Source organism: Morus notabilis, unplaced genomic scaffold (assembly GCF_000414095.1).
Source record: "Morus notabilis unplaced genomic scaffold, ASM41409v2 Scaffold1300, whole genome shotgun sequence".
NCBI lineage: Eukaryota > Viridiplantae > Streptophyta > Magnoliopsida > Rosales > Moraceae > Morus > Morus notabilis.
In genome coordinates, this window is record NW_010362109.1 from 120,631 (window position 1) to 142,654 (window position 22,024).

General features: G+C 37.5%; 3 protein-coding genes across 3 annotated transcripts in view; 1 reads left to right on the top strand and 2 right to left on the bottom strand.

Moving 5' to 3' along the window:
• Positions 1-500: 500 nt before the first annotated feature.
• On the top strand, positions 501-3,145 carry LOC21394418 (laccase-3). The gene is made up of 6 exons (XM_010101145.2): positions 501-620; positions 717-868; positions 1,186-1,430; positions 1,540-1,668; positions 1,771-2,721; positions 2,833-3,145. Exons 1-6 carry the CDS (start codon positions 501-503, stop codon positions 2,961-2,963), a joined length of 1,728 nt encoding a protein of 575 aa, XP_010099447.1. The 3' UTR covers positions 2,964-3,145.
• A 184-nt stretch (positions 3,146-3,329) lies between these two features.
• LOC21394419 (SWR1 complex subunit 6) lies at positions 3,330-5,356 on the bottom strand. Its single transcript, XM_010101146.2, has 4 exons — positions 5,118-5,356; positions 4,920-5,022; positions 3,798-3,904; positions 3,330-3,697 (listed from the first exon to the last, which is right to left on the bottom strand). Exons 1-4 carry the CDS (start codon positions 5,220-5,222, stop codon positions 3,494-3,496), a joined length of 519 nt encoding a protein of 172 aa, XP_010099448.1. The 5' UTR covers positions 5,223-5,356; the 3' UTR covers positions 3,330-3,493.
• Positions 5,357-16,551: 11,195 nt separating this feature from the next.
• The window catches only part of LOC21394420 (cation/H(+) antiporter 25), a 5,729-nt gene continuing 256 nt past the window's right edge, over positions 16,552-22,024 (bottom strand). Inside the window, exons 2-5 of the mRNA XM_024167571.1 lie at positions 21,952-21,987; positions 18,989-19,993; positions 17,802-18,251; positions 16,552-17,445 (exon numbers count right to left, since the gene is read on the bottom strand). Of these exons, the coding sequence (XP_024023339.1) occupies positions 16,705-17,445; positions 17,802-18,251; positions 18,989-19,993; positions 21,952-21,987 (2,232 nt within the window). The 3' untranslated portion in view covers positions 16,552-16,704. The remainder of the gene's footprint in view (positions 17,446-17,801; positions 18,252-18,988; positions 19,994-21,951; positions 21,988-22,024) is intronic.

Genomic DNA, 22,024 nt, shown 5'->3' on the forward strand with positions numbered 1-22,024 from the left:
CTTTGTAGAACCAAATCTCTTGCCTAAATGAACTTGATAACATTATTTATTGGACCAAGTTTGAATACTTTTGGTTCTGATTATTAAGTGAAGTAAAGCTTTCTACCTTGCGGTTATAAGACTTCCAATCTTTAACTGATACAGCAGTAGAATATCATCATACTTGACCAGAAGATATCAGATATATATTTGATTATTTGGTATTTCAAAGTTGCAGTTAACAAAACCCAAAACACAAAAAACTTTCATCTAAATAACAAGTGATGGAGCTATATAGTGGGTGCACCAAATCCTCTTTATGGTTGGACTAGATGTCCTAAAATCTCAACGTATCATTTATTGACTCAAAACCCAATTTTCAAATACATCTCTCTGCAATTAAAATATTAAGTTTAAGTCTTTACCCCTTCCCGCTTTATCTTGGTATAAATAGCTGCTCTCCTACGGGTCTATGCTCACACATAACTACCATACTTAACAAAGGAGCTAAGAAAGCAGCAATGGAGACTTTCAAACTCGGTGTCAAGCCTTGCTGCTATAGCCTCTTACTTGCTGTCTTCGGTTTGCTCGCTTCTCTTACTTCTATAGCTGATGCTGAAACTCACTACCATCAGTTTGTCGTATGTCCACAAATTCTTCGTTTCTTGCTTAGCATTTCTCTGGAATGATATAGCATCCGTTTGAAAACGTCTTTTTTTCTGTTGTTTGGAAATTAGGTTCAACCAACTCCGGTGACGAGGCTGTGCAGAACCCGGAACCGAATCACAGTCAATGGACAATTTCCCGGACCAACATTGGCAGTCAGAAATGGAGATACCCTTGTGATTAGAGTTATAAACAGCGCACAGTACAATGTTACCATGCATTGGTAAAACTCATGCATGCACATTGCTCATGCATAATATTGCCTGACTACTTACCACGCTAGCCAAGCTAATAATTTACTCTTTATATTTTCTTTAATCAAAAAGAAGATTGAATGTTGTTTCACCCTAGGATTAATATAGGGATGAAGAATTAAAACTAGTCTTGGAACCCCATGAAAAGTTTACCACTATAGGAATGTCAAGACTCATCAAGTATTCTGAGTTAGATTTTTTCACTCTGTAGTTGAGGTCTACTCAACTTAATGACGCTTGAAATTTTGATGTTGAATATTAATTTTTGTCACTTCTTATCCTCTAGGCATGGAATTCGACAGCTACAAAATCCGTGGGCAGACGGACCTGAGTATGTTACTCAATGTCCCATCCAACCAGGAGGAACCTACACATACAGGTTCACAATTATAGACCAAGAGGGGACATTGTGGTGGCATGCTCACAGCAGATGGCTTAGAGCTACTGTTTATGGAGCTCTCATCATCTATCCTAAATTGGGAACTCCATATCCCTTCCATATGCCCAAGAGAGAAGTTCCAATTCTTCTTGGTAAGAATTGACTACTTAGTACTTACTATTTGTTCGTTTCCAACCCCTTTTCCTATACTCACTTGACCGTCACAAAATTCTCTCTTTAACAAGTTGTGGTAATTGACAGGGGAATGGTGGAACAGAAACCCCATGGATGTCCTGAGGCAGTCACAATTCACTGGAGCAGCACCAAATGTGTCTGATGCATATACCATTAATGGTCAGCCTGGTGATCTGTATAGATGCTCCAACAAAGGTTAGCAAAACTTCTCCTTTAACTCTAAGACTTGACCATAAATTTATGTTTGGACTTGGAGATTATCCTTGTTTAGAATCTGATAACAAATTTTCCATGCAGAAACTGTGAGAATTCCGGTGGATTCAGGGGAGACAATCCTTCTAAGACTCATCAACTCTGCACTCAATCAAGAACTCTTCTTTGCTATTGCCAACCACAAGATGACTGTTGTGGCCGCCGATGCTCTCTACACAAAGCCTTTCACAACTCAGGTCATTATGATCGGACCTGGTCAAACAACAGATATCCTCCTTACAGCTGATCAGAAACCGGCACGCTACTATATGGCCGCACGTGCCTATGAAACTGCTCAGAATGCTGCTTTTGACAACACAACCACCACTGCAATCCTTGAGTACAAATCTGCCTGCAAGAAAGGGCTACAACCTTCAAGACCAATCTTATCACAATTACCAGCATTTAACGATACAGCCACAGCAACCGCATTTACTGCTAAGTTCAGAAGTCCTTCCAAGGTCGATGTCCCTACACAGATAGACCATAACCTCTTCTTCACAGTAGGTTTTGGATTAAACAACTGCACACGTCCTAATAGCCCCCGTTGCCAAGGACCCAATGGAACTCGTTTTGCTGCAAGCATGAACAACGTTTCATTTGTATTCCCAAGAAGGACCTCCCTGATGCAGGCTTACTACCAAGGTGTGCCAGGTGTCTTCACCACTGACTTTCCTCCTGTTCCTCCGTTGCAATTCGATTATACAGGTAACGTGCCTCGGGGGCTGTGGCAACCATCCACTGGAACTAAGCTCTACAAGTTGAAGTATGGCTCCAGTGTACAAATCGTATTGCAGGACACAAGTATTGTCACAACAGAAGACCACCCTATGCATCTCCATGGATACCATTTCTATGTTGTTGGATCGGGTTTCGGCAACTTCAACCCGCAAACAGATCCTGCTAAGTTTAACCTCATCGACCCGCCACAGAGGAATACCATAGGAACTCCTCCAGGTGGATGGGTAGCCATCCGATTCATAGCAGATAACCCAGGTAAACATTCTTGCGTCTTCGTATAAGTGAAGAAGTGTTTTTAACCACAATCTCATCATTACCAAGTAGAGATTTCACTAACTCTTGTTTCTTGGTCACCACCCATAACAGGAATTTGGTTGATGCACTGTCATCTTGATGCCCATATCGTTCTGGGTTTGGCAATGGCTTTTCTTGTTGAGAACGGAGTTGGAGCATCACAATCCGTGATACCTCCCCCTGCAGATCTACCCAGATGCTAGATTATGAAAAAAGAGACCACAAGTTAAACCCAAACATACCATTAGAAGGATTCTTGTTTTCTCGTGTGCTTTTGATTTTCTATGTATTTGTTATGCTGAATTTGAAACCAATAGAACAATTATGTGCTCCACCTGGAGTGGTAATCCAGAATTAGGTAGCGTCCATCAAAATGCTTGATTTATCAGGTTCCTACGTCCACCTAAGATTGTTTTCAGATAGAATGAAAAGGATTCAGATCTCTAATAAATAGCTTACTACTTCATTTGAGCTTTCCAATGGCAACAACTCAAAAGTCACAGACTTCACTAACCTAACAAATGAAGTACAACTTCAAATGCAAATTTAGTTCATGGCAAACAGGGGTCATCACTTTGAATTTACAAGCATACAATGAGAAAGGATTCCATTTATCTCGACCAAATAATGGACAATTCAAAGCAAGAATACTAGTATAAAATTTTTTAAACATTGGCTCTGAGATACTATAATGTGTCAGCATCCAGTTTCAGTAAACAAATTTTGGGTTGGCTCAGGCCACAAACTTCAGACAGCGAGTATCATTATGTACATTCTGGCAACGGCAAGAACAAAACCGTACACCACACCTCACACATGTATAGCTAGCAGCAGAACCACAAACCGTGCAAAAATGGCGGCGAGAGGTAGAGCTCGGAGGTCCTACTGCCGCCCTTAAATAGGACGGGACATGAGGTGGCAAAAATTCCAGATTTGCCTGTTTTTGAAGGCACATGATCATTAATGAAGAAAACCCATAAATGGCATAAAAAAAAAAGATGCAGTCAGGCATCTGATTTTCAACAATCCAATCCTACCTCATGTAAGAGCTCAAGAAACGTCCGTGGAGCTTTCCTGGCCTCGAGCGCTTTTGCCTGTCGCGTTTTACGTTTCATGCTCTTGGACTGCTTCTTTTGCATGTACACTGCAACATAGGTTAAAGAACTTCAAGGCAAACAGTGCAGCAATTGAAAGAAAAGTTCAAAGTGCAAGGGCTCTCTTAACTTTTGTCCAAAAATTTACTAGGGATGTTCATAACCCTGCAAAACCCGGCCCAACCCACCCCACCCCAACCCAACCCGAAAAATGCAATTTCTAGTGTTAATTTTTTTGTTTTTTTTTTGCAGCCCATTCAATGTCAGGCCCGAAGTTTTCGGGCGGGGTGTGGGTTGGGCCTATAATGGCCCGCACACCCCAACCCAACCCGTGCTCTAACTTGCCTCCTCTAATATTTAACCCTAGGCAGGTAATTCATTTCTACTCTCTAGTTTCTTCATGTTCGAATTAAGTCTCTATGTTTGCTTTATGTTAAGACTAATTTATGAGTGTAGACTAATTTATGTTTACTTTATATTTGATGTTAGATGGATTGCTTTGCTTCATGTTTAATGTTGGATTGAACTTGGAGTATTTGATTCTTTGAATGTTGAAACCGACCACCCAACCCACCCCGCACCGCCCCAACCCAACCCAAACATCATTGAGTTGTGAAATTTTTCTAACATCGTTAGAGCCAAATATGCGTAACCCGCACCCTTTGGGGCGGGGAAAGAAAAAGCCCTACCTGCACTAATCCAACCCATGAACAGCCCTAAAATTTACTACTAGACACTACACTTTTGCCCCTTTTCCGATCAGTTACACAATCAATGGACTTTTCAGCCCCTAAAAATCATAAAAAAATAAAAAATAAAACACACACACACACAGAGTACAGAAGCAATTCCAAACGGCAGAACACCGTCTTTTTTTTCATTGAAGCACTAGATAGTTCTGGCAATCCAAAACCCGTAATGCTTGATTACAAGTTTATACCGATGAATAAATTCATCAATCATATTAGCTCAGGATTGAAATTCTACACCTTTGTCTCATAAAAGAACCGCCTTTCTTTAAAGTCATGTGGCAACATTTCCAAAAAGACAAAGGAAGAAGAATACCTTGATCATCATCGTCGAGAGAATCTTCGTCTTCGTCATTAATCTCCACAGTCTCGATTCCCGCATTATCATTTTCCAAAGCTTCAAGGCGAGCAAGAGCTGCCTAAGAAGAACGAATTCCAATCAGGCCAAAACTGGCAGTGTCGAATCTAAAAAAAAACCCTAGAAAGATCACAGAAAGCTGGAGAGAAGAGAAACCTGGGTGCGGTTGTCGGTGCTTGCAAGAGCAGCAGCCATCTTTGGAGCAACCTTCCGGGTTCGGCTTGACATCCGACGTAAGTGGTTCGACGCGTCGTCGTCCATGGTGGAGAGAGAGAGAGAGAGAGAGAGAGAGAGAGAGAGAGAAAGAGGATTGTTTTGGGAGGGAAGGAAGGAAGGAAAGCTACTGAGTGTGACAGGGGGAGGGAGCGAAGAAGCTGAGAAGGAAAGAGAGGAAATTCAAGTGAAACGGGAACAGATGAAATTTGTCGTTTCTTTGGCATTATATGTAAAGGATATGTTACACATTTATCCCTGTTTTAGCACCTTGTTGTAATACATCTCATTTTAATGAGATTGCATTAACTTAGTATCGAAAAAGAAATTCGATTAAAAATTTTAACATCTCAATTAAAATGTTTTTAGATCGAATGAAAAGGATTTCAGTTCAGAAAAACACATAAACTTCTCGTTGTCATAATTTTGTCATTCTAACTCCAATCGTAGTAATTCCAGTCTCTATAAATTGAGAGTGACGAGAGAAACAAAACCCACCCTGAATTTATCATCGATTCTTGTTGGAACACCTCCTACGGAGATGGTCATTTTTACCATTTGAGTCGTCGTCATTTGTTCTTCTCCAGGCTGCCATGAATGACACTGTTAGTGAGGATTGGCTCAGAGGGAGCCGTTGAGTCGAACCCCGACCTTAGCCACTCAACCCATCTGTGTTCCGCCGAAGTTCAAAGCCCCTGTCGTAGTGGGGGGTTGATCTATTGATTCTGGACACCATTTTTCATGTCGTAGGTGTCAAAATATTCAGAAGGCAACGGGTGACAAAATCCTAACTAAATTTCTCTCATTTGTAGCCCCAAAATCGAGATTCATGTCACCAAATTTTTCCAAAATTCTCGAGCTTGATTTGTACTGTTAAAATTGAAATTTTGCGAAATTGACCTCACTGTTGAACTCATAATGGTTGATTTAAGGAGGGTAGGCCTCACCTTTGTTGCAGAAATCTACTCTAGGAGAACTCACTATCGTACGATACCGCTGTCGCCAGTGGCCGATTTCGGCAAGCTCTCATTTATAGCCTCTTGATCTCCAATTGACAATTCGAGATCATATCTCGATTTATTTCAATGAGCTCAATGCAATGACGACCTCCGTTTGAGCCAATTCCATTCCATTGAAAAGTCGTCTGATACCGATTGCACACAGATAAAGGGAGAGTCGACCGGTGGAACAGAGATGCGTTCATGATCTCAATTGCTCAAGAGACCTTCGTAAGTTATTCCTACCCACCCACAGTCCTTCTGAAACCCGTTTTGAAGTAGGGTTCTATTACTCAATTTTTATGAGATTTTATTTAATTAATTTGTTAATTCTGAGAAATTAAATTGTATAATTAAATTTTGTTATTATTATATGATATCATTTGAACACACAAATAGTGGGTCTTCCTGTAGCATACAACGTAGCCAAGTGATTTGAGATGACTTAGAATGATTATCTTAGAAACGCATGGTTAGATGATTTAACCCGGATATATCAGTGATGGCGTGAGTGTTGAGAATGATGGGCGTTTACCATTGTTAGGACTGCTCTTACTTAGTTGGTAATTTTTGCTGAAAATTGATAGTATGAATTCAAAGAAACATGTTTTTTCCTTTTTGGGTTAGCTACACCAAATTTGAAATGATCTTCCAGATTTGGACTGATTTTACTGAGATTGATTGGTGGCTAATTTGGTTGACTCGGTTGCTTAATTGGAGGTATCGATGGAAAGAATCCATGGTGATTAATTTGTTTTTGAAGAGGTTGATCTGCGATAATGAAGTGGTAAGGTTTGTTGGGGTATGCAGCAAGTTGAATGAGAGGTTCCTTTAGGTTGACACTGTGCATAACATTTTATGGTGTTGAGAGTCTGTGATAGATTTGTTGTTTGAGTGGAAAATCTTGTTGACTATCCTTATGGTGCATGTCAATACTTGACTGCGAAGCGATGTTACAAAGTCGGGTGGTGCCCGCTGGACAAGTCCTTTAAGGAGACTCAACACAACGACGATACGATTAAGGAGGGAGTCTTTGAGTGTGTAAGACCGTTATTCATTTTTGTAATCTTTCAAACTTAGTGGATTGTTCACTATATGGACGTGACCCCGTAGATGTAGGTGTGTGCACCGAACTACGATATTAATTTCTTGTGTCTCTTACGTTTCTGCACTATTATTTTCTGCATTACTTCTCAGCACAATTATTTACTGGTTTCTGAATCTGAAACACTTAACATATCCTCAGTGTTTCAACTAGTGATGTAACACTCTTTGTGACACCGGGATAAAAACAGACCTTTCAATTGGTATAAGAGCGGCTCACTAACCGTTTGTTTGGTGAGGTTTTGGGATTTGGTCTATAGTGTCAGGGATGGACTTTTTGAAAGAAGGTGGCTCAATTTCGCGTCCTCCTCTCCTCGATGGTTCCAATTATGCCTATTGGAAAGCACACATGAAGGCTTTTATCAAAGCTATTGATGAAAAGGCGTGGTGTGTGTTCTAACTGGTTGGACACACCTCATCATCAAAGATGATGCTGGAAAAGAAATATTGAAACCCAAAGAAAAGTGGTCTATTGAAGAAGATCGGTTGGCTAATAACAACTCAAGAGCATTGAATGCCATTTTCAATAGAGTTGATGCCAATCAATTCAAACTTATTTCTACGTGCGAATCAGCCAAAGACGCTTGGGAGATATTGCAGACAGCTCATGAGGGTACAGAAACAGTTAGACTATCAAAGTTGCAAATCCTCACTACAAGGTTTGAGAATCTTCATATGCTTGAAAATGAAACAGTTTCAGATTTCAATTCCAAATTGTGTGACATTGCTAATGAATCATTTGCACTTGGTGAGAAAATTCCTGAGGAAAAACTGGTGAGGAAGGCATTGAGATCACTCCCTCGAAGGTTTGCTTACAAAGTGACAGCTATTAAAGATGCCAAAGACGTGCGGTCAATGAAGCTTGACGAATTAATGGGCTCTTTGCGTGTTTTCAAGATGAACCTAAATGAAAACAAGAAGGAGAACGAGAAAAACATTGCTTTTCAAGCCGAAGTTGAAGAAGTTGAGTCTGATGATGAAAAAGACTTAACTGAAGCCATAGCAAGATTATCAAAGAATTTCAACAAGGTGATGAAGAAGTTTAATAAGAAAAACAGAAATATAAGCTATGGCGACTCCATCAATTTTCAAAAGAATAAAGCTGCAACAAGTGGTACTGATTTCAAGACAAAGAACAGAGGTATTCAATGTCGCGAGTGTGATGGATACGGGCACATTCAATCCGAGTGCGCCAAAACTCTAAAGAAGAAGAAGAAGTCTCTGAATGCAACGTGGAGTGATGAAGATTGTGAAGGCAGTCAGGAGGATGAAGACCATATGAGTCGTTGCTTTTTATGCTTATACTGATCAATATGATGTTTATGTCAACAGTGTTACAAATAGTGTTGCAACACTGCCTGTAATAGACTTCGTGAACAACGGAAACGAAGGAGATTTTTTAGATTTTGAAAGTAACAGTGATGGTGAGGAGTTGACTGTTGATGCCATACTAGAATCATATAAAACCATGTTCAGCAAATGGGTTAAAGTGTGTGAAATAAATAAGTCTCTACGGGAGCGCGTCGATGAGCTTGTCAAAGAGAATGATGTGTTGAAGAGAGCTACTGATAATTATGAATTAATTGCTACAGAGAGAGAGAAAAAGCTGAAGGAAACAAATGCTGAATTAGAGAGCACTCAGAAAAATTTGAAAATGATGAATTCTGGTACAAATAAACTGGAACATATTCTTTCATTAGGAAAATCAAGTGGTGATCGTCATGGCCTTGGATATACTGGTGAGAGCTCAATGTCCAAAACATTGTTGGTGAAAGAGACGCTTGTCCCTAAGCCTCTGACTATCCCCAATAAAAATGTTATCATCTTACCCTCTCGAACGAAAAAGATTGCAACATTGGAAAAATCGTAAGAATCAGAAGCGATCATGGGAAGGAATTTGAAAATGCTATCTTTGTTGAGTTTTGCAATAAACATGGTATAGCTCATGAGTTTTCAGCTCCTAAAACACCGCAACCGAATGGTGTTCTTGAGAGAAAGAATCGTACTCTTCAAGAGATGGCTCGGGTAATGTTGAATTCTAAGGGATTGGCGTTTAGACTATGGGCAGAAGCTATGAACACAACTTGCTATATGGTTAACAGAGTGTACCTTAGACCAAGTAGAAAGATGACTTCCTATGAGATTTGGAAGGGTAAGAAACCTAATCTCAAATACTTCCATGTTTTCAAAAGTGTGTGTTATATTCTCAATGATCAGGAACAGCGAGGAAAACTTGATGCAAAAAGTGATGAAGGAGTGTTTCTTGGTTACTCTAATAATAGTCGAGCCTATAGAGTTTAGAACAAGAGAACTCAAGCTATCGTGGAGTCTGCAAATGTAGTAGTCGATGACTTCAAAGGGACTGTAGAAAGACTCTCTAAAGATGAAGCTTTTAATGAATCTGAAATAGATGATCAAGGAGATGAGAAGCATAATGCTAAAGACATTGTCACAAAAGATGTTGCAGATGGTGTTATAACATTGCCTGGGACAAGGCAGTCAGAACCAAAGACAGAGATTTACAACGTTGCAGATCCAATTACCAGGGAACTATCTTCCAGAATGAAGAAGAATCATCCAGTTGAGGAGGTCATTAGAAGCATTCATGATGGTATACGTACTCGAGATAAACCAAAGTAAAATTATCGATACATGGTGAGATATGTGTGCTACACTTCTACTGTGGAACCAAAAAATGTTAAAGAAACACTTCGAGATAAGTTCTAGATAAATGCAATGCAGGAGGAGTTGGAGCAGTTTATGAGAAATGATGTGTGGAGCCTAGTTCCTAGACCAAGTGATTCCAATGTTATTGGTACTAAGTGGATCTTTAAGAATAAAACTGATGAACATGAGAACATTACCAGAAACAAGGTGAGACTTGTTGCACAGGGGTGCACCCAGGTTGAAGGAGTTGATTTTGATGAGACTTTTTCTCCAGTTGCAAGGCTTGAGTCAATCAGGCTTTTGCTCTCTATTGCCTGTTTGTTGGGGTTTAAGTTGTTTTAAATAGATGTGAAAAGTACATTTTTGAATGGGTTCTTGAATGAAAAAGTATTTGTAGAGCAACCTAAAGGTTTCGAAGATCCTCTTCAACATAACTATGTCTACAAGCTCAACAAGGCTTTATATGGATTGAACAAGCATCTAGAGCTTGGTATGAATGGTTGAATGATTTCTTGAACAGGAAGGGCTATACAAGAGGGGGAGTTGACAAAACTTTGTTTATCAAGAAGTTCAAATATGGAATTATCATTGTCCAGATATATGTGGATGACATTCTATTTGGATCCACTAGTCAGAGAAAGGTACATGAGTTTGTTGACCAGATGAAGAAGGAGTTTGAGATGAGTATGGTGGGCGAATTAAACTATTTCCTTGGCCTGCAGGTGAAACAAATGGAAAATTAGATTTTCATTTCTCAAAGCAAATATGCAAGAAATTTGGTGAAGAAAGTTGGTCTTGAAAAATCAAGACATTTGAGAACTCCTATGGGCACAAATGAGAAATTGATGAAAGATGATAATGGCGCTTCAGTTGATCCTAGTCTATTTAGTGTTGGAGTTTGTGCTAGATATTAGGAAAATCCTAAGGAGTGTCACTTGGCTGGAGTTAAAAGGATAATTTGCTATGTAAGTGGTACAGTTGACTATAGAATTTGGTTTTCTAGAGATACAAATTCTAGTCTCGCACGTTTTAGTGATGCAGATTGGGCTGACAATGCCGATGATAGAAAAAGCACTTCTAGTGAATGTTTTTATTTGGGGAATAATCTTGTTTCCTGGTTTAGTAAAAAGTATAATTCCATCTCTCTATCCACAGTAGAGGTAGAGTATATAGCAGCAGGAAGCTGTTGTACACAACTACTATGGATGAAACAGATGCTTGAAGATTATGATATTTCACAAGATGTTCTGACTGTATACTGTGATAATACTAGTGCAATAAATATCTCTAAAAATCCAGTCCAACACTATCGCACGAAGCACATTGATATTCGTCATCACTTTATCAAAGAACTGGTGGAGAATAAAACAGTCACTCTTAAATACGGTGCTACTGAAAAATAATTGGCAGATATTTTTACAAAGGCACTAGATGCTCTCTGATTTGAGTCTTTGTGGATGGCTCTGGGAATCTGTGTAATGTAATGTATAAAAAAAATCTGATTAGTCTATGTTTCTCCTTTGACATTGGATAACTCATTTATAATCAAATAGTAGGTAATGTTGAAGTTCTATTCACTCATCAGATGCTTCCATTTCCTTTTCTCATTTATGGAGTGTTGATGTCTCAAAACGATATTAAGAAGTCGGTAGAGGTGTTTGACAAATTTCTAGGAGAACTTAGAATTTCAAAGAAACTTCACTCTGGAAAGCATGTGGATGATGTTCAGGGGGAGCTTTTCTCAGATTCTGAAGATGAGTTACAAAAGGATGTTACTCCTCATGTCTCAACTGGTGTCACATCCGGTTCCTATCAATCTGTTGTTGCTGTTCAAAAAGCTCGTACCATTCAGTACTTGCAGAAAGAATTACACAATCTTGCTGCTCGTGAAAAGAGACTTTTACATGAGCTCAAAGAAATTGATCAACGTAAGAGGGAGGCTATGACCTTCTTGAGGATCTCCAATCTTCTTCAGCTGATATTGCTGCTCGTGAAAAGAGACTTTTATAGGAGCTCAAAGAAATTGATCAGCACAAAAAGGAGGCTGTGGTGCTTCTTGAAGATCTCCAATCTTTTTCAACTGCTGATGGAGTTGGTACTTCTTCCTAGTTTTTCTTTTATAGTTCTTACTGTCATCTTTTGTCTGCTACTTTACTTTGGCAGTCTTTTTGACAAAGAGGGGGAGTCGTGTAATTGTTTGTAATTTGTCCGGAACAACAATTTATTTCTGTTGTCTCTTTCTTTTGAATTTCTTAACATTAGGATGCTTTTAGTGTTTTGCCAAAAAATGCCAAAGGGGGAGATTGTTAGGACTGCTCTTCCTTAGTTGGCAATTTTTACTGAAAATCGGTAGTATGAATTCAAAGAAACAAGTTTTTTCATTTTTGGGTTAGCTGCACCAAATTTGGAATGATCCTCCGGATTTGGATTGATTTTGCTAAGATTGATTGGTGGCTGATTTGGTTAACTCGGCTGATTGATTAGAGGTATCTATGGAAAGAATCTATGGTGATTAACTTATTTTTGAAGAGATTGATCTGCGATAATGAAGGGGTAAGGTTTGTTGGGGTATGCAGCAGGTTAAATGAGAGGTTCTTTTGGGTAGACACTGTACAAAACATTATGTGGTGTTGAGAGTCTGTGATAGATTTGTTGTTTGAGTGGAAAATCTTGCAGACTATCCTTATGGTGCATGTCAACACTTGATTGTGAAGCGATGTTACAAAGTCGGGTGGTGCTCCTTGGACAAATCCTCTAAAGAGACTCGACACAACGGCGATACGTCAATGAGGGAGTCATTGAGTGTGTAAGACCGTTATTGGTGTTTGTAATCTTTCAATCTTAGTGGATTGTTTACTTTCTGAGCGTGGCCTTGCAGATGTAGGTGTGCGCACCGAACTGCGATATCAATTTCTTGTGTCTCTTATGTTTCTGCACTATTATTTTTTTCATTACTTCTCTGCACAATTATTTACTGGTTTCTGAATCTGAAATGCTTAACATATCCTCAGTGTTTCAACTAGTGTTGTAACACTCTTTGTGATACCGAGATAAAAGTAGACCTTTCAACCATCCTTGCATGCAATGCTCTAAAAGGAAAGATAGGAGAGACGTCAACACTTTTCGGGGTGCTAATCCTCAGGTTACTGTACAATGGTTATGTTATGGTGAGGGTTCGGGACAACGGTCTACCCTTACTTTTGGTTCGAGGGCTTCACCATGATAGATCTCCTTACTATCAATGTTTTTGAGTCACTACGCCCTTCAGAGGTTCTACGTCTTGAGAGCATCTATATGATTATTGTATAGATGTTGATCACTTAATTTATCATATATATATATATATGTTTTATTAATTATTTATTTGTTAAATGAAAAAACTGACCATGTCTATATAATTCAACAAGTTAATAAAATTAAAAGGGGAGTATGGTTCTCCTATTAGGCATTTTATGCTTACCCTTTTATTTTCAATTCTCAGGTAGAGTATAGTGTAATCTATCTGATAAGGAATAGATGGTCAGCCGTATGCGACGTGTTGATATTTCTTATAGGTACTTAAACCGTTTGTTTTGATTAAGTAAGACTTTAAGGGCTTGTCCGGTTGCATTTTTGAGTTATGGTGATTTGAGTGTAGATCTTGAGTTGAATTTGAGTTATAACTTAAATTGAAGTTGTAACGTGAGTTTATGTTTAGATATGCACACTTGAGTTATAGTTTGAATTGAGAATCTATTTGAGTTTGTATTTGGAGGGGTCAAAACTTGAATTTGTATTTAGATAGTATTTCAATAAAAACTCAATGGTAATGAAATATTTTAATAGGGTATATGGGTGAGGTTTTATTCATCTTTTCGTTGTGAATGCATAGAAAAAAAATCATCTCAATCAGAATAAAAATGAAAAAGTTATAACGTTTTTAAGAATAGAAAAAATATTGTTCATTAACTTGAGTTCAAGTTTAAGAACTTAATTTGAAGGGGGAATTTGAACTCATATTTTAGCTCTAAACTTAAGTTCAAATTCGAGTTCAAACTCAAGTTTAAACTCAAATTTTACAAAAAAATATGAATTTGAATAAAATTATAACTTAAATTCAAACTTTTTTTTAGTTTTGATCCAAAAAACAAGCCCTAAGACTTTCTAAATTTAACTATGTTAAATTATTTGTTGACTGGGATTGACCAATGATGATTGTACTATGAATTTTTAATATTAAAATATTTGTCGTGACAGTGTTTTATTCTTTTTTAGATTTCGTGTAAAGTCCCATAGATTTTTCTTTTGTAGATTGAGACTTAAATTTTGTTTTCATTTCATTTGTTTCTCATTATTTTATTTAAATTGCATAACCCCCGCTTAGGGCGTTACAACAATTGTGCTAAAAACCCTAAAGTAAACGGCACAAACTTTAAGCAATAAAAGACCTGTAATAATAGTTTGGGTCTAAAACGACAAAGACAAGTTTCTCAGTTTTCATAAACGACATAAAAGGTCCGCTTGGTTCGTGGCAATGTGGCGGTTTGAACTTTTTGGGTTTGAAATGGAAAGTTTAATAGCTGAAACATTGAAAGCAAAAGGGTAGGGAATGGTAAATCCAGAGTTGGGAGATTTTTTCTTTTGCACAAAATATTAAACCATTACTTTGAACTAAGCCTAAAAAATACTCGAAAAATGCTGGTTTATTTGAACTTTTTAGTTCAATTCATTTAAACCAATGAGCCAAATTACATGTCGATTCTATCTTTATACAACAAAAAACTAAACATTTGAACAACATCTTTTTCTAACTGCAGATTTATATGTCGTTTCGTGCTTTATAGGACAAGAAATGTTTTTTTTTTTTTTTTCATAACAATCATAATGTTAGAAAAATGGCTTGGTAATTCAATTTGAGATATCATTTGAAACTTAATCTTAAGAGGACCTACTTCATGTTAGTGATGAATTAAGGTGGATCCATATTCTATTTCGTAAGAATATTGAAATAATATACGTATATACTCAGAATGATGTACAATTGAATAGAAATATTTCAATGACACCAAAGTGCACTCATAAAGTAAATTTAAAAAAAAAAAAAAAAAAAAAAAAACTATTGTCTCATATAAAAAAGAGATGAAGGTCATTCTCCTTTAAGCCCTATAAAAGGACCTCCAGTCTATTCCAAGATAAACTAAAAACAAAAGATTTCTCCTTTTTCTTAAATATTCTCTCTTATTCTCATAGAACTCAGGCAAGCTCTTAGTTTGTCAAAGTCAGCTTTCAAATAGACAAGATTAAAATTCCAAATGAAAATGTTATTTAAATTAAACGAAAGCAAATGTTAAGCAAATGTCGATCTATGAAATTTGTCTACATGGTTTATGTTTATTTACGACAATATAATCTGTTCATATCTTTTTCTCTTACTAAAATTAAACTTAAAAGCCATATGCCATGAGAACAAATTTTTTTAGTGGAATAAAGAAGAAAAATTTAAATTAAATGTTGTAATGAAACTTTCAAATGACATACTATTAGAACAATTTTGTTTTTAGTGGAATACAGAAGAATAACTTGAACTAAATGTTGTTTCTAAACAAATGACAAAATGCTCTTTTTACGACAAACGATAAAGTAATTATTTTTTTAGACAGTGTGCTGCGTCCAAAAGTTAGGACCAGCATTATTGATTGGGTCTAGTTCAGGGACCCTAGAGCATCTTCAATTCAATACAAAATTAGCGTACCAATACAATATCTTTAACACTTAAATAGAAAAATAACCTACTAATGCAATGTTACTCTTTATACTAAATTTGAATATACAATATTCAATATGTGGTAGCAAGAGGTAGCAAGTAGTTATTGGTTGTTATGTTTACCTTTTCATTTAAACATTAAAATATTTGCACTTTTAAATTATTACAATATTCAATATGTGGTGGCAAGTAGTTATTAGTTATTATGTTTACGTTTTCATTTAAACATTAGAATATTTGCACTTTTAAATTATTTTAAAATTAAAAATTCACTTTTACAACTCTCAAAGCATAATAATATACAACAAAAAGTAAATTAGGGTTGAAAGTAACATTATACATGGGAGCATAAATAAAAATAATATATTAATTATAAATATATTGTTACACATTTTTTTTGGTGTTAAATATGCAATTGGTATTATCCTTTATATTGGAGATGGTCTTAAAAAATAATTTCTCTCTCTATTGTTTGTAAGAAAAAACTCACTATGTTTGCTTCATAATTTTAGTTGAGAATTTGAGTTGCTTATGTGAGATAAAAATATTGTAATAAATAAGTTAAATTTAAATTTTTATGAGAAAAAATACTGTAACAATATAATTTGAATTGTAACTGAAGTTGTGAAAAGAACAAGGCTTCTCACTAAAAAATCAAAAGCTTCAAAACAATGGAAAAACTTGGTACATATACCTTTAGTTGAAGTTGAATAATCTCCTTGATTCATCAACAAAATCGTCTGCTTTATAGTACTTTACAAGAACAAACATCATAATCTTCTACTTACAACAAATAAAAACATGATGGTCTTTCCACCGAAAAAAAAAACAACAAACACATGATCTTTTTCACTTACACATATAAAATTCAAAAATGATTTCAGTTCTAGTTCTTAATTATCAGACATTTCGTAACTTCTATTCTGCCAACTTCATCCATCTCTTTGAGGATGCACGTACACGTATGTTATACATATGTATGTATAAATATATGGAGGTCTCAATTTAGCCTAGCTAGCTACTGGTTCCCATACAACATTCCCAATCTTCTAGAAGCACTTCTGGCCGCCGTCCCCTGCTCTCTAAGAATCTGCTGCTGAATAACCAACACAGACGCAGTACCTCCGAAATCAACGGCCCCAACATAGTCCCCAATGATCCCCAGCTCTTGATGATTCTCAGTCCAATCCGACAACCCTTCGAGAAGCACCGGATTAATCCCCTGCTTCCTCCCCACAATCCAAAGATCAAAGGTGTCCTCATTGATCGCCTGTATCGCCGCCACCGTCTCCGCCCCATTCCTGACAATCACCTCCCTGTAAAGCACCCTCTCGTTGGCCTCGTTCTTCACCCAAAACCACGTCACCACGCCGTCGTCCAGCTTCTTCTCCATCTCGTTGTCCCCTTCGCCATTGAAGGCCAGGAACCGGATCACGGTCAGGCAGACGTCGGGGTTTCCGAGCATACGGTCGGCGTAGGCCAGGGCTTCTCTGGCGTCAGCTCCGCCCAAGAACAGCACCGCGAAGTGGAGCCCAGCGCCTCCAAAGGCAGAAGAGGCTGCTGCGACCGGGTTCAGCCTTGCGACGTGGCCTTTGTCGACGAGTATCCCGACGGAGCATGGTGCATGGGACAGCACTAAGGAGTTGACGGAGCGGACGCCAAGACGTCCTCCTCCTCTGCCGCCAGTGTCGAGACTGTCCTTGTCGAAGGGAAGGATGATGAGGGTGGCTTTGTTGATGAGAGCTCGCTCGCAGATGTCCTGGTAAAGATATTAGGAGAGAAGAAATTTTGTGAATGTCATTAATAAATGATGCATACAATATATACACATTTAGATCACGTTTAATTTTTTACCTTTGCAGTGGTGTCTAACTAATTAGAATTTAATATACTTAAAAATAAAAATATGGAAAAGTTAATCAATTACAAGATTTTCAATTTTTTTTAAATGAAATGATACAATATAGCTGATTAAAGACTATTTAAACATTAAAATTGGACATGTGATTTTAATCCAGTATATACACTTTTATATATTAACAGAAAAACTTTGTTAAAAATAAAAAGAACATTAACACTGATTAGTATCACATAATTCATGACTTTCCTTATTACCTGGTACATGGTTCTTTTAGGGGTGACGATGGTGTAGGAATGGAGCTTTAGGCACTCGGCGTGGGAGTCTTGGAATTGGCTGAGAGCATTGTGGATGACGAGGCAGGAAGTATACTGGGTGGGGACCTCACGCTGCCGGTCGTGGTCGATGAAGACCGGGGCAGCGCGGCCAACAAGCTCCATCACGCAGAGGGCGGTGACGGAGAACGGGGTGGCTGGGGTCGGGTTTGAGGCCTTGAGGAGGGTGATGATGGCCCCCACACTCTCCTGGTCTTGGATGGCAAGGAGGGTGCGGAGGTCAGCGCCTGGAGCTGTGTGCTGGATGGTCCTCCTCTTGTTCACCATGTATGGCTTTGTTGGATCGTAGACGAGGCTGATTAGTGGTGTTACTATCCCGGTTATCATGGTTGTTAGGAGCACCAACATTGTGAAATAGGAGGGGTGCAAAATCTGAGAAAATGCGTAATTAATTCATGAGATGTTAGGATTTTTTTAATCACAAATATTACGTGGACAATGAAGTTGTAGTAACACTTCAAATTTGTGCCTCATTTAGTTATCTCATCAATCACATTTTGACATCTTATTTAATTGCTTATAGTGTTTAGTATTTATTTGTATTGAAGGAACAGTTACTATAAGTATTTATTATGCGGTTAAGTTTTTAAACTTTAATGATATGAAAATATATATTAGAGAAACATCTAATAGACAGCAAATTGAAAACAACATATCTGAAATCAGATTGATGATGGTTGGCGCATTAAACAGTTAAATATATACATATATATATACACACACATATGTACATCCTTTATTATCGTGATTTTCTCTTGAATAGAGAAAATAGTATGTATGCTAATACTGGAGGTTCAGAGACTAATTAAAGAGTAACTCATTAATCTCCCTTAGAGCGAAGACACTTTTTCTGAAATGATACTTAATGGAGTTTGGTAACTTAATATAGTTGATTAGGGGGGGGAGATTGAAGTTCAATACTATATCACTTGTTAAAACAAGTTTAACTTCAATTTGCTGAAATATCGACTAATTCTCGTATCTAGATAATTTCCCTTGACGCAAAGATGATAAGTTGACGAAGTACTCAAATTTCCAGCATAAAACAGGCATAAAATTATATCAAAGAAGAAATTGGAAGATCAAACACAGTAATTAAACATGCATACCTGTTTGTCCATCCAGTGAATGAACAACAAAAGCTCCACTTGACCCCTCACGCTGAGAGTAAAGCTGAGCGCGAGGCTATCCCTCAAAGGCATCTTGAAGTAAAGACAAGCAAGCACCGTGGCAAGTATCTTCGTAACATAACCAATGAGGGTCATGGCGACAAGCGGCTTAAGCGCCGGCCAAACAAATCCGACATTGGAGACGTCAACGTACATGCCGATAAACGCGAACGAGAAGGGCATGAGAATTTCGGTGGCGATGGTCTCCGTTCTCTCGACGAGCGTGGACCCCAGCGGAGGGCCGTCGGGAATGACGAGGCCCAACCACATTGGGCCGTTGGCGATGGCGAGGCCGAACATGTCGGTGAGGAAGCCCATGAAGAGGGCGCCGAGGAGGATGGCGACGATGAAGGCCTGGTCGATGGGCTTGCCGTTCTGGCCGGAGCGGAGGACGAGGCAGGTCATGAGCTTGCGGATGAGGATGAGGAGGATGAGGATGAAGATGGAGGACATGAGGTACCAGCCGCCGTTCTTCGACTGGGCCTCGCCTTGTTTCGAGGCCTCGAAGGCGATGAGGGCGTTGATGCCGATGGCGTCGGCAATGACGGCGGTGGAGAGGGACATCCGTCCGACCTCGGAGCTCAATAGGTTGAGCTCCTTGAGGACGGGGTATAGGACGGGGAAGGCGGTGGTAGCGACGGTGGAGGCGACGGCGCCGATGGAGGAGACGGAGGCGAGGTCGGCGTCCATGGACTTGCGGAGGGAGAAGCCGACGGCGAGGACGATGGACATCGGGAAGATGACGCTGGCAAGGGCGATCCAGATGTGCTTCTTGCCGGACTTGGTGATGAGGGTTACGTCCATCTTGACGCCGGAGACGAAAAGGAAGTACATGAACCCTAGCAGGCCTATGTTTTTCACCATGAAGTCTGCGTTCTCCGGGAACAGGAACTCCTTGAACTTCTTGCTCCGGCCTAACACGCTCGGTCCCACTATTATGCCACCCTGTATTTTCACAACACATGCCCACCATTTTAAAATGGTTTATAAATATTAAATCCAATTTATTTGGTTGATTTGGAGGGGAAAAAAAAAGTTATAATAATATGTTTAGGTGTTTCACGTTTATATGTGAAATGAAAATTGGTGAAAGGGGGAGTTAATTTGATATATCATTTTGATACCGCATTTGTTGAAGCTAGCATAGTATAGGTGATGAATATTTACTTATTGTGAACTGTCAAATAATTTCACATTTAAATAGTTCGAATGCAATGCTATTTTTAATACTAAATGTGGTATATCTGCTATACTTTAAATTTCAATTTTTGATATATAAATAAAGAGATGAATAAATCCTCCATTCAAAATTACTAAGAATAAATAAAATTAAAATTAAAAAGATGTTTAGAAACTAACCACAATAGCAAGCAAAAGAAGAAGAAATAAAAAAAATAAAGTAATAAAAAATTACTCTACGGAAACGACTAACGAATACAACGGAATGAGACATATTAACATATACCAAACTTTAGCATTTAATTGCTATTGACTTTTCAATTTAATTATCACAAAAATGTCAATTCCAATTTATTTTACAATCAAAATTTTAGTTTTAAACCATCTCCAATGTAAATGCTAATACCAATTGTATATTTAGCATAAAAAACTATAATATGGTATGTTATTTTCATTTTACTCCAATACATAATACTATTTGAAATGATAAATCTATTTTTTGTTATAATTACTAAGTTTTGGGAGTTGTAAAAGTAAACTTTTATTTTTAAAATAATTAAAAAATACAAAATTTGCATTCATTACATGAAAAAAGTAAACATTTCAATCAATAATAATCAAATGTCAAATTTCTCATATGTTATACTTAGTGAAAAATTTGTTTGCCACGAAGTATAGCATATAAAAAATTTGGCACAACAAATAACATTGCATTAGAGAGTATTTTTTGCACTCAAATGTTAAATTTGCAATTGGCACATTAATTATAGCATTGCATTGGAGATGCTAACATTCTATTTTTCCATTTTAGTGCCAAATATAGGGTGCGTTTGGAACTCGTTCCAAAATGATTTTGTTTTTTGTATGAAAATAAAAATGAAAACGTTTTCAATCTCAGACAGAAATTATTTTTGAAAATGCGTTTGGTTGTTCTATCAAGAGATTATTTTCAATGTAAAAAAACCCATTAATATCTCTCTTTGTCTCTCTCTGTTCGAGAGAGGAGAAAACGAAAACAAAAAATGAAAAAGGACTAAAAGTCGTTTTTCATTTCTCTCATTTTACACTAAACTAAAAAATCATTTTCATTTCCGTTTTTTGTCTTTATTGCGTCAAACGCCGTTTTGAAAATGTTTTCATTTTTTCTTTCTCAAAAAATGTGAAAAATAAAAATGAGATCAATTCCAAACACGGCTATAACATCGACATTGAAGATGCTCTTCCAATACCCAAAATGTTATTGCAAGTTGTTGATAATCGTGTTTATAGTTAAGTAATATTGTAACTTCAACAAATATGAATATGAACATGGCATAAAATTGTTGATTACAAAATGGTAAGTGAAGATGCTCTTCCAATACCCAAAATGTTATTGCAAGTTGTTGATAATCGTGTTTATAGTTAAGTAATATTGTAACTTCAGCAAATATGAATATGAACATGGCATAAAATTGTTGATTACAAAATGGTAAGTTATATGTGTCATTGTATAAAAGAAATTAGAATTTTGCAAGGTTAGAGATAATGGTAATTTTGAATTATATAATAATAACAAGGTTGGAATTCCCACAACATCAGAAAAACAAAGCTCAATTTCTAAGCAACAATTATACCCAAAAAAAAAATAGTCGAGATATGATGGGATGTAGTTTACAATATAATATATATATATATATATATATATATGTACGTAACATTAACAGGGTAATTATAAGGAGACTTACAAGAATCTCGGAGACAATCCTAGGCTGTCTGAGAGGCTTTAGAAAGAACCGAAACAAGCGAGGGGCGAGGGGG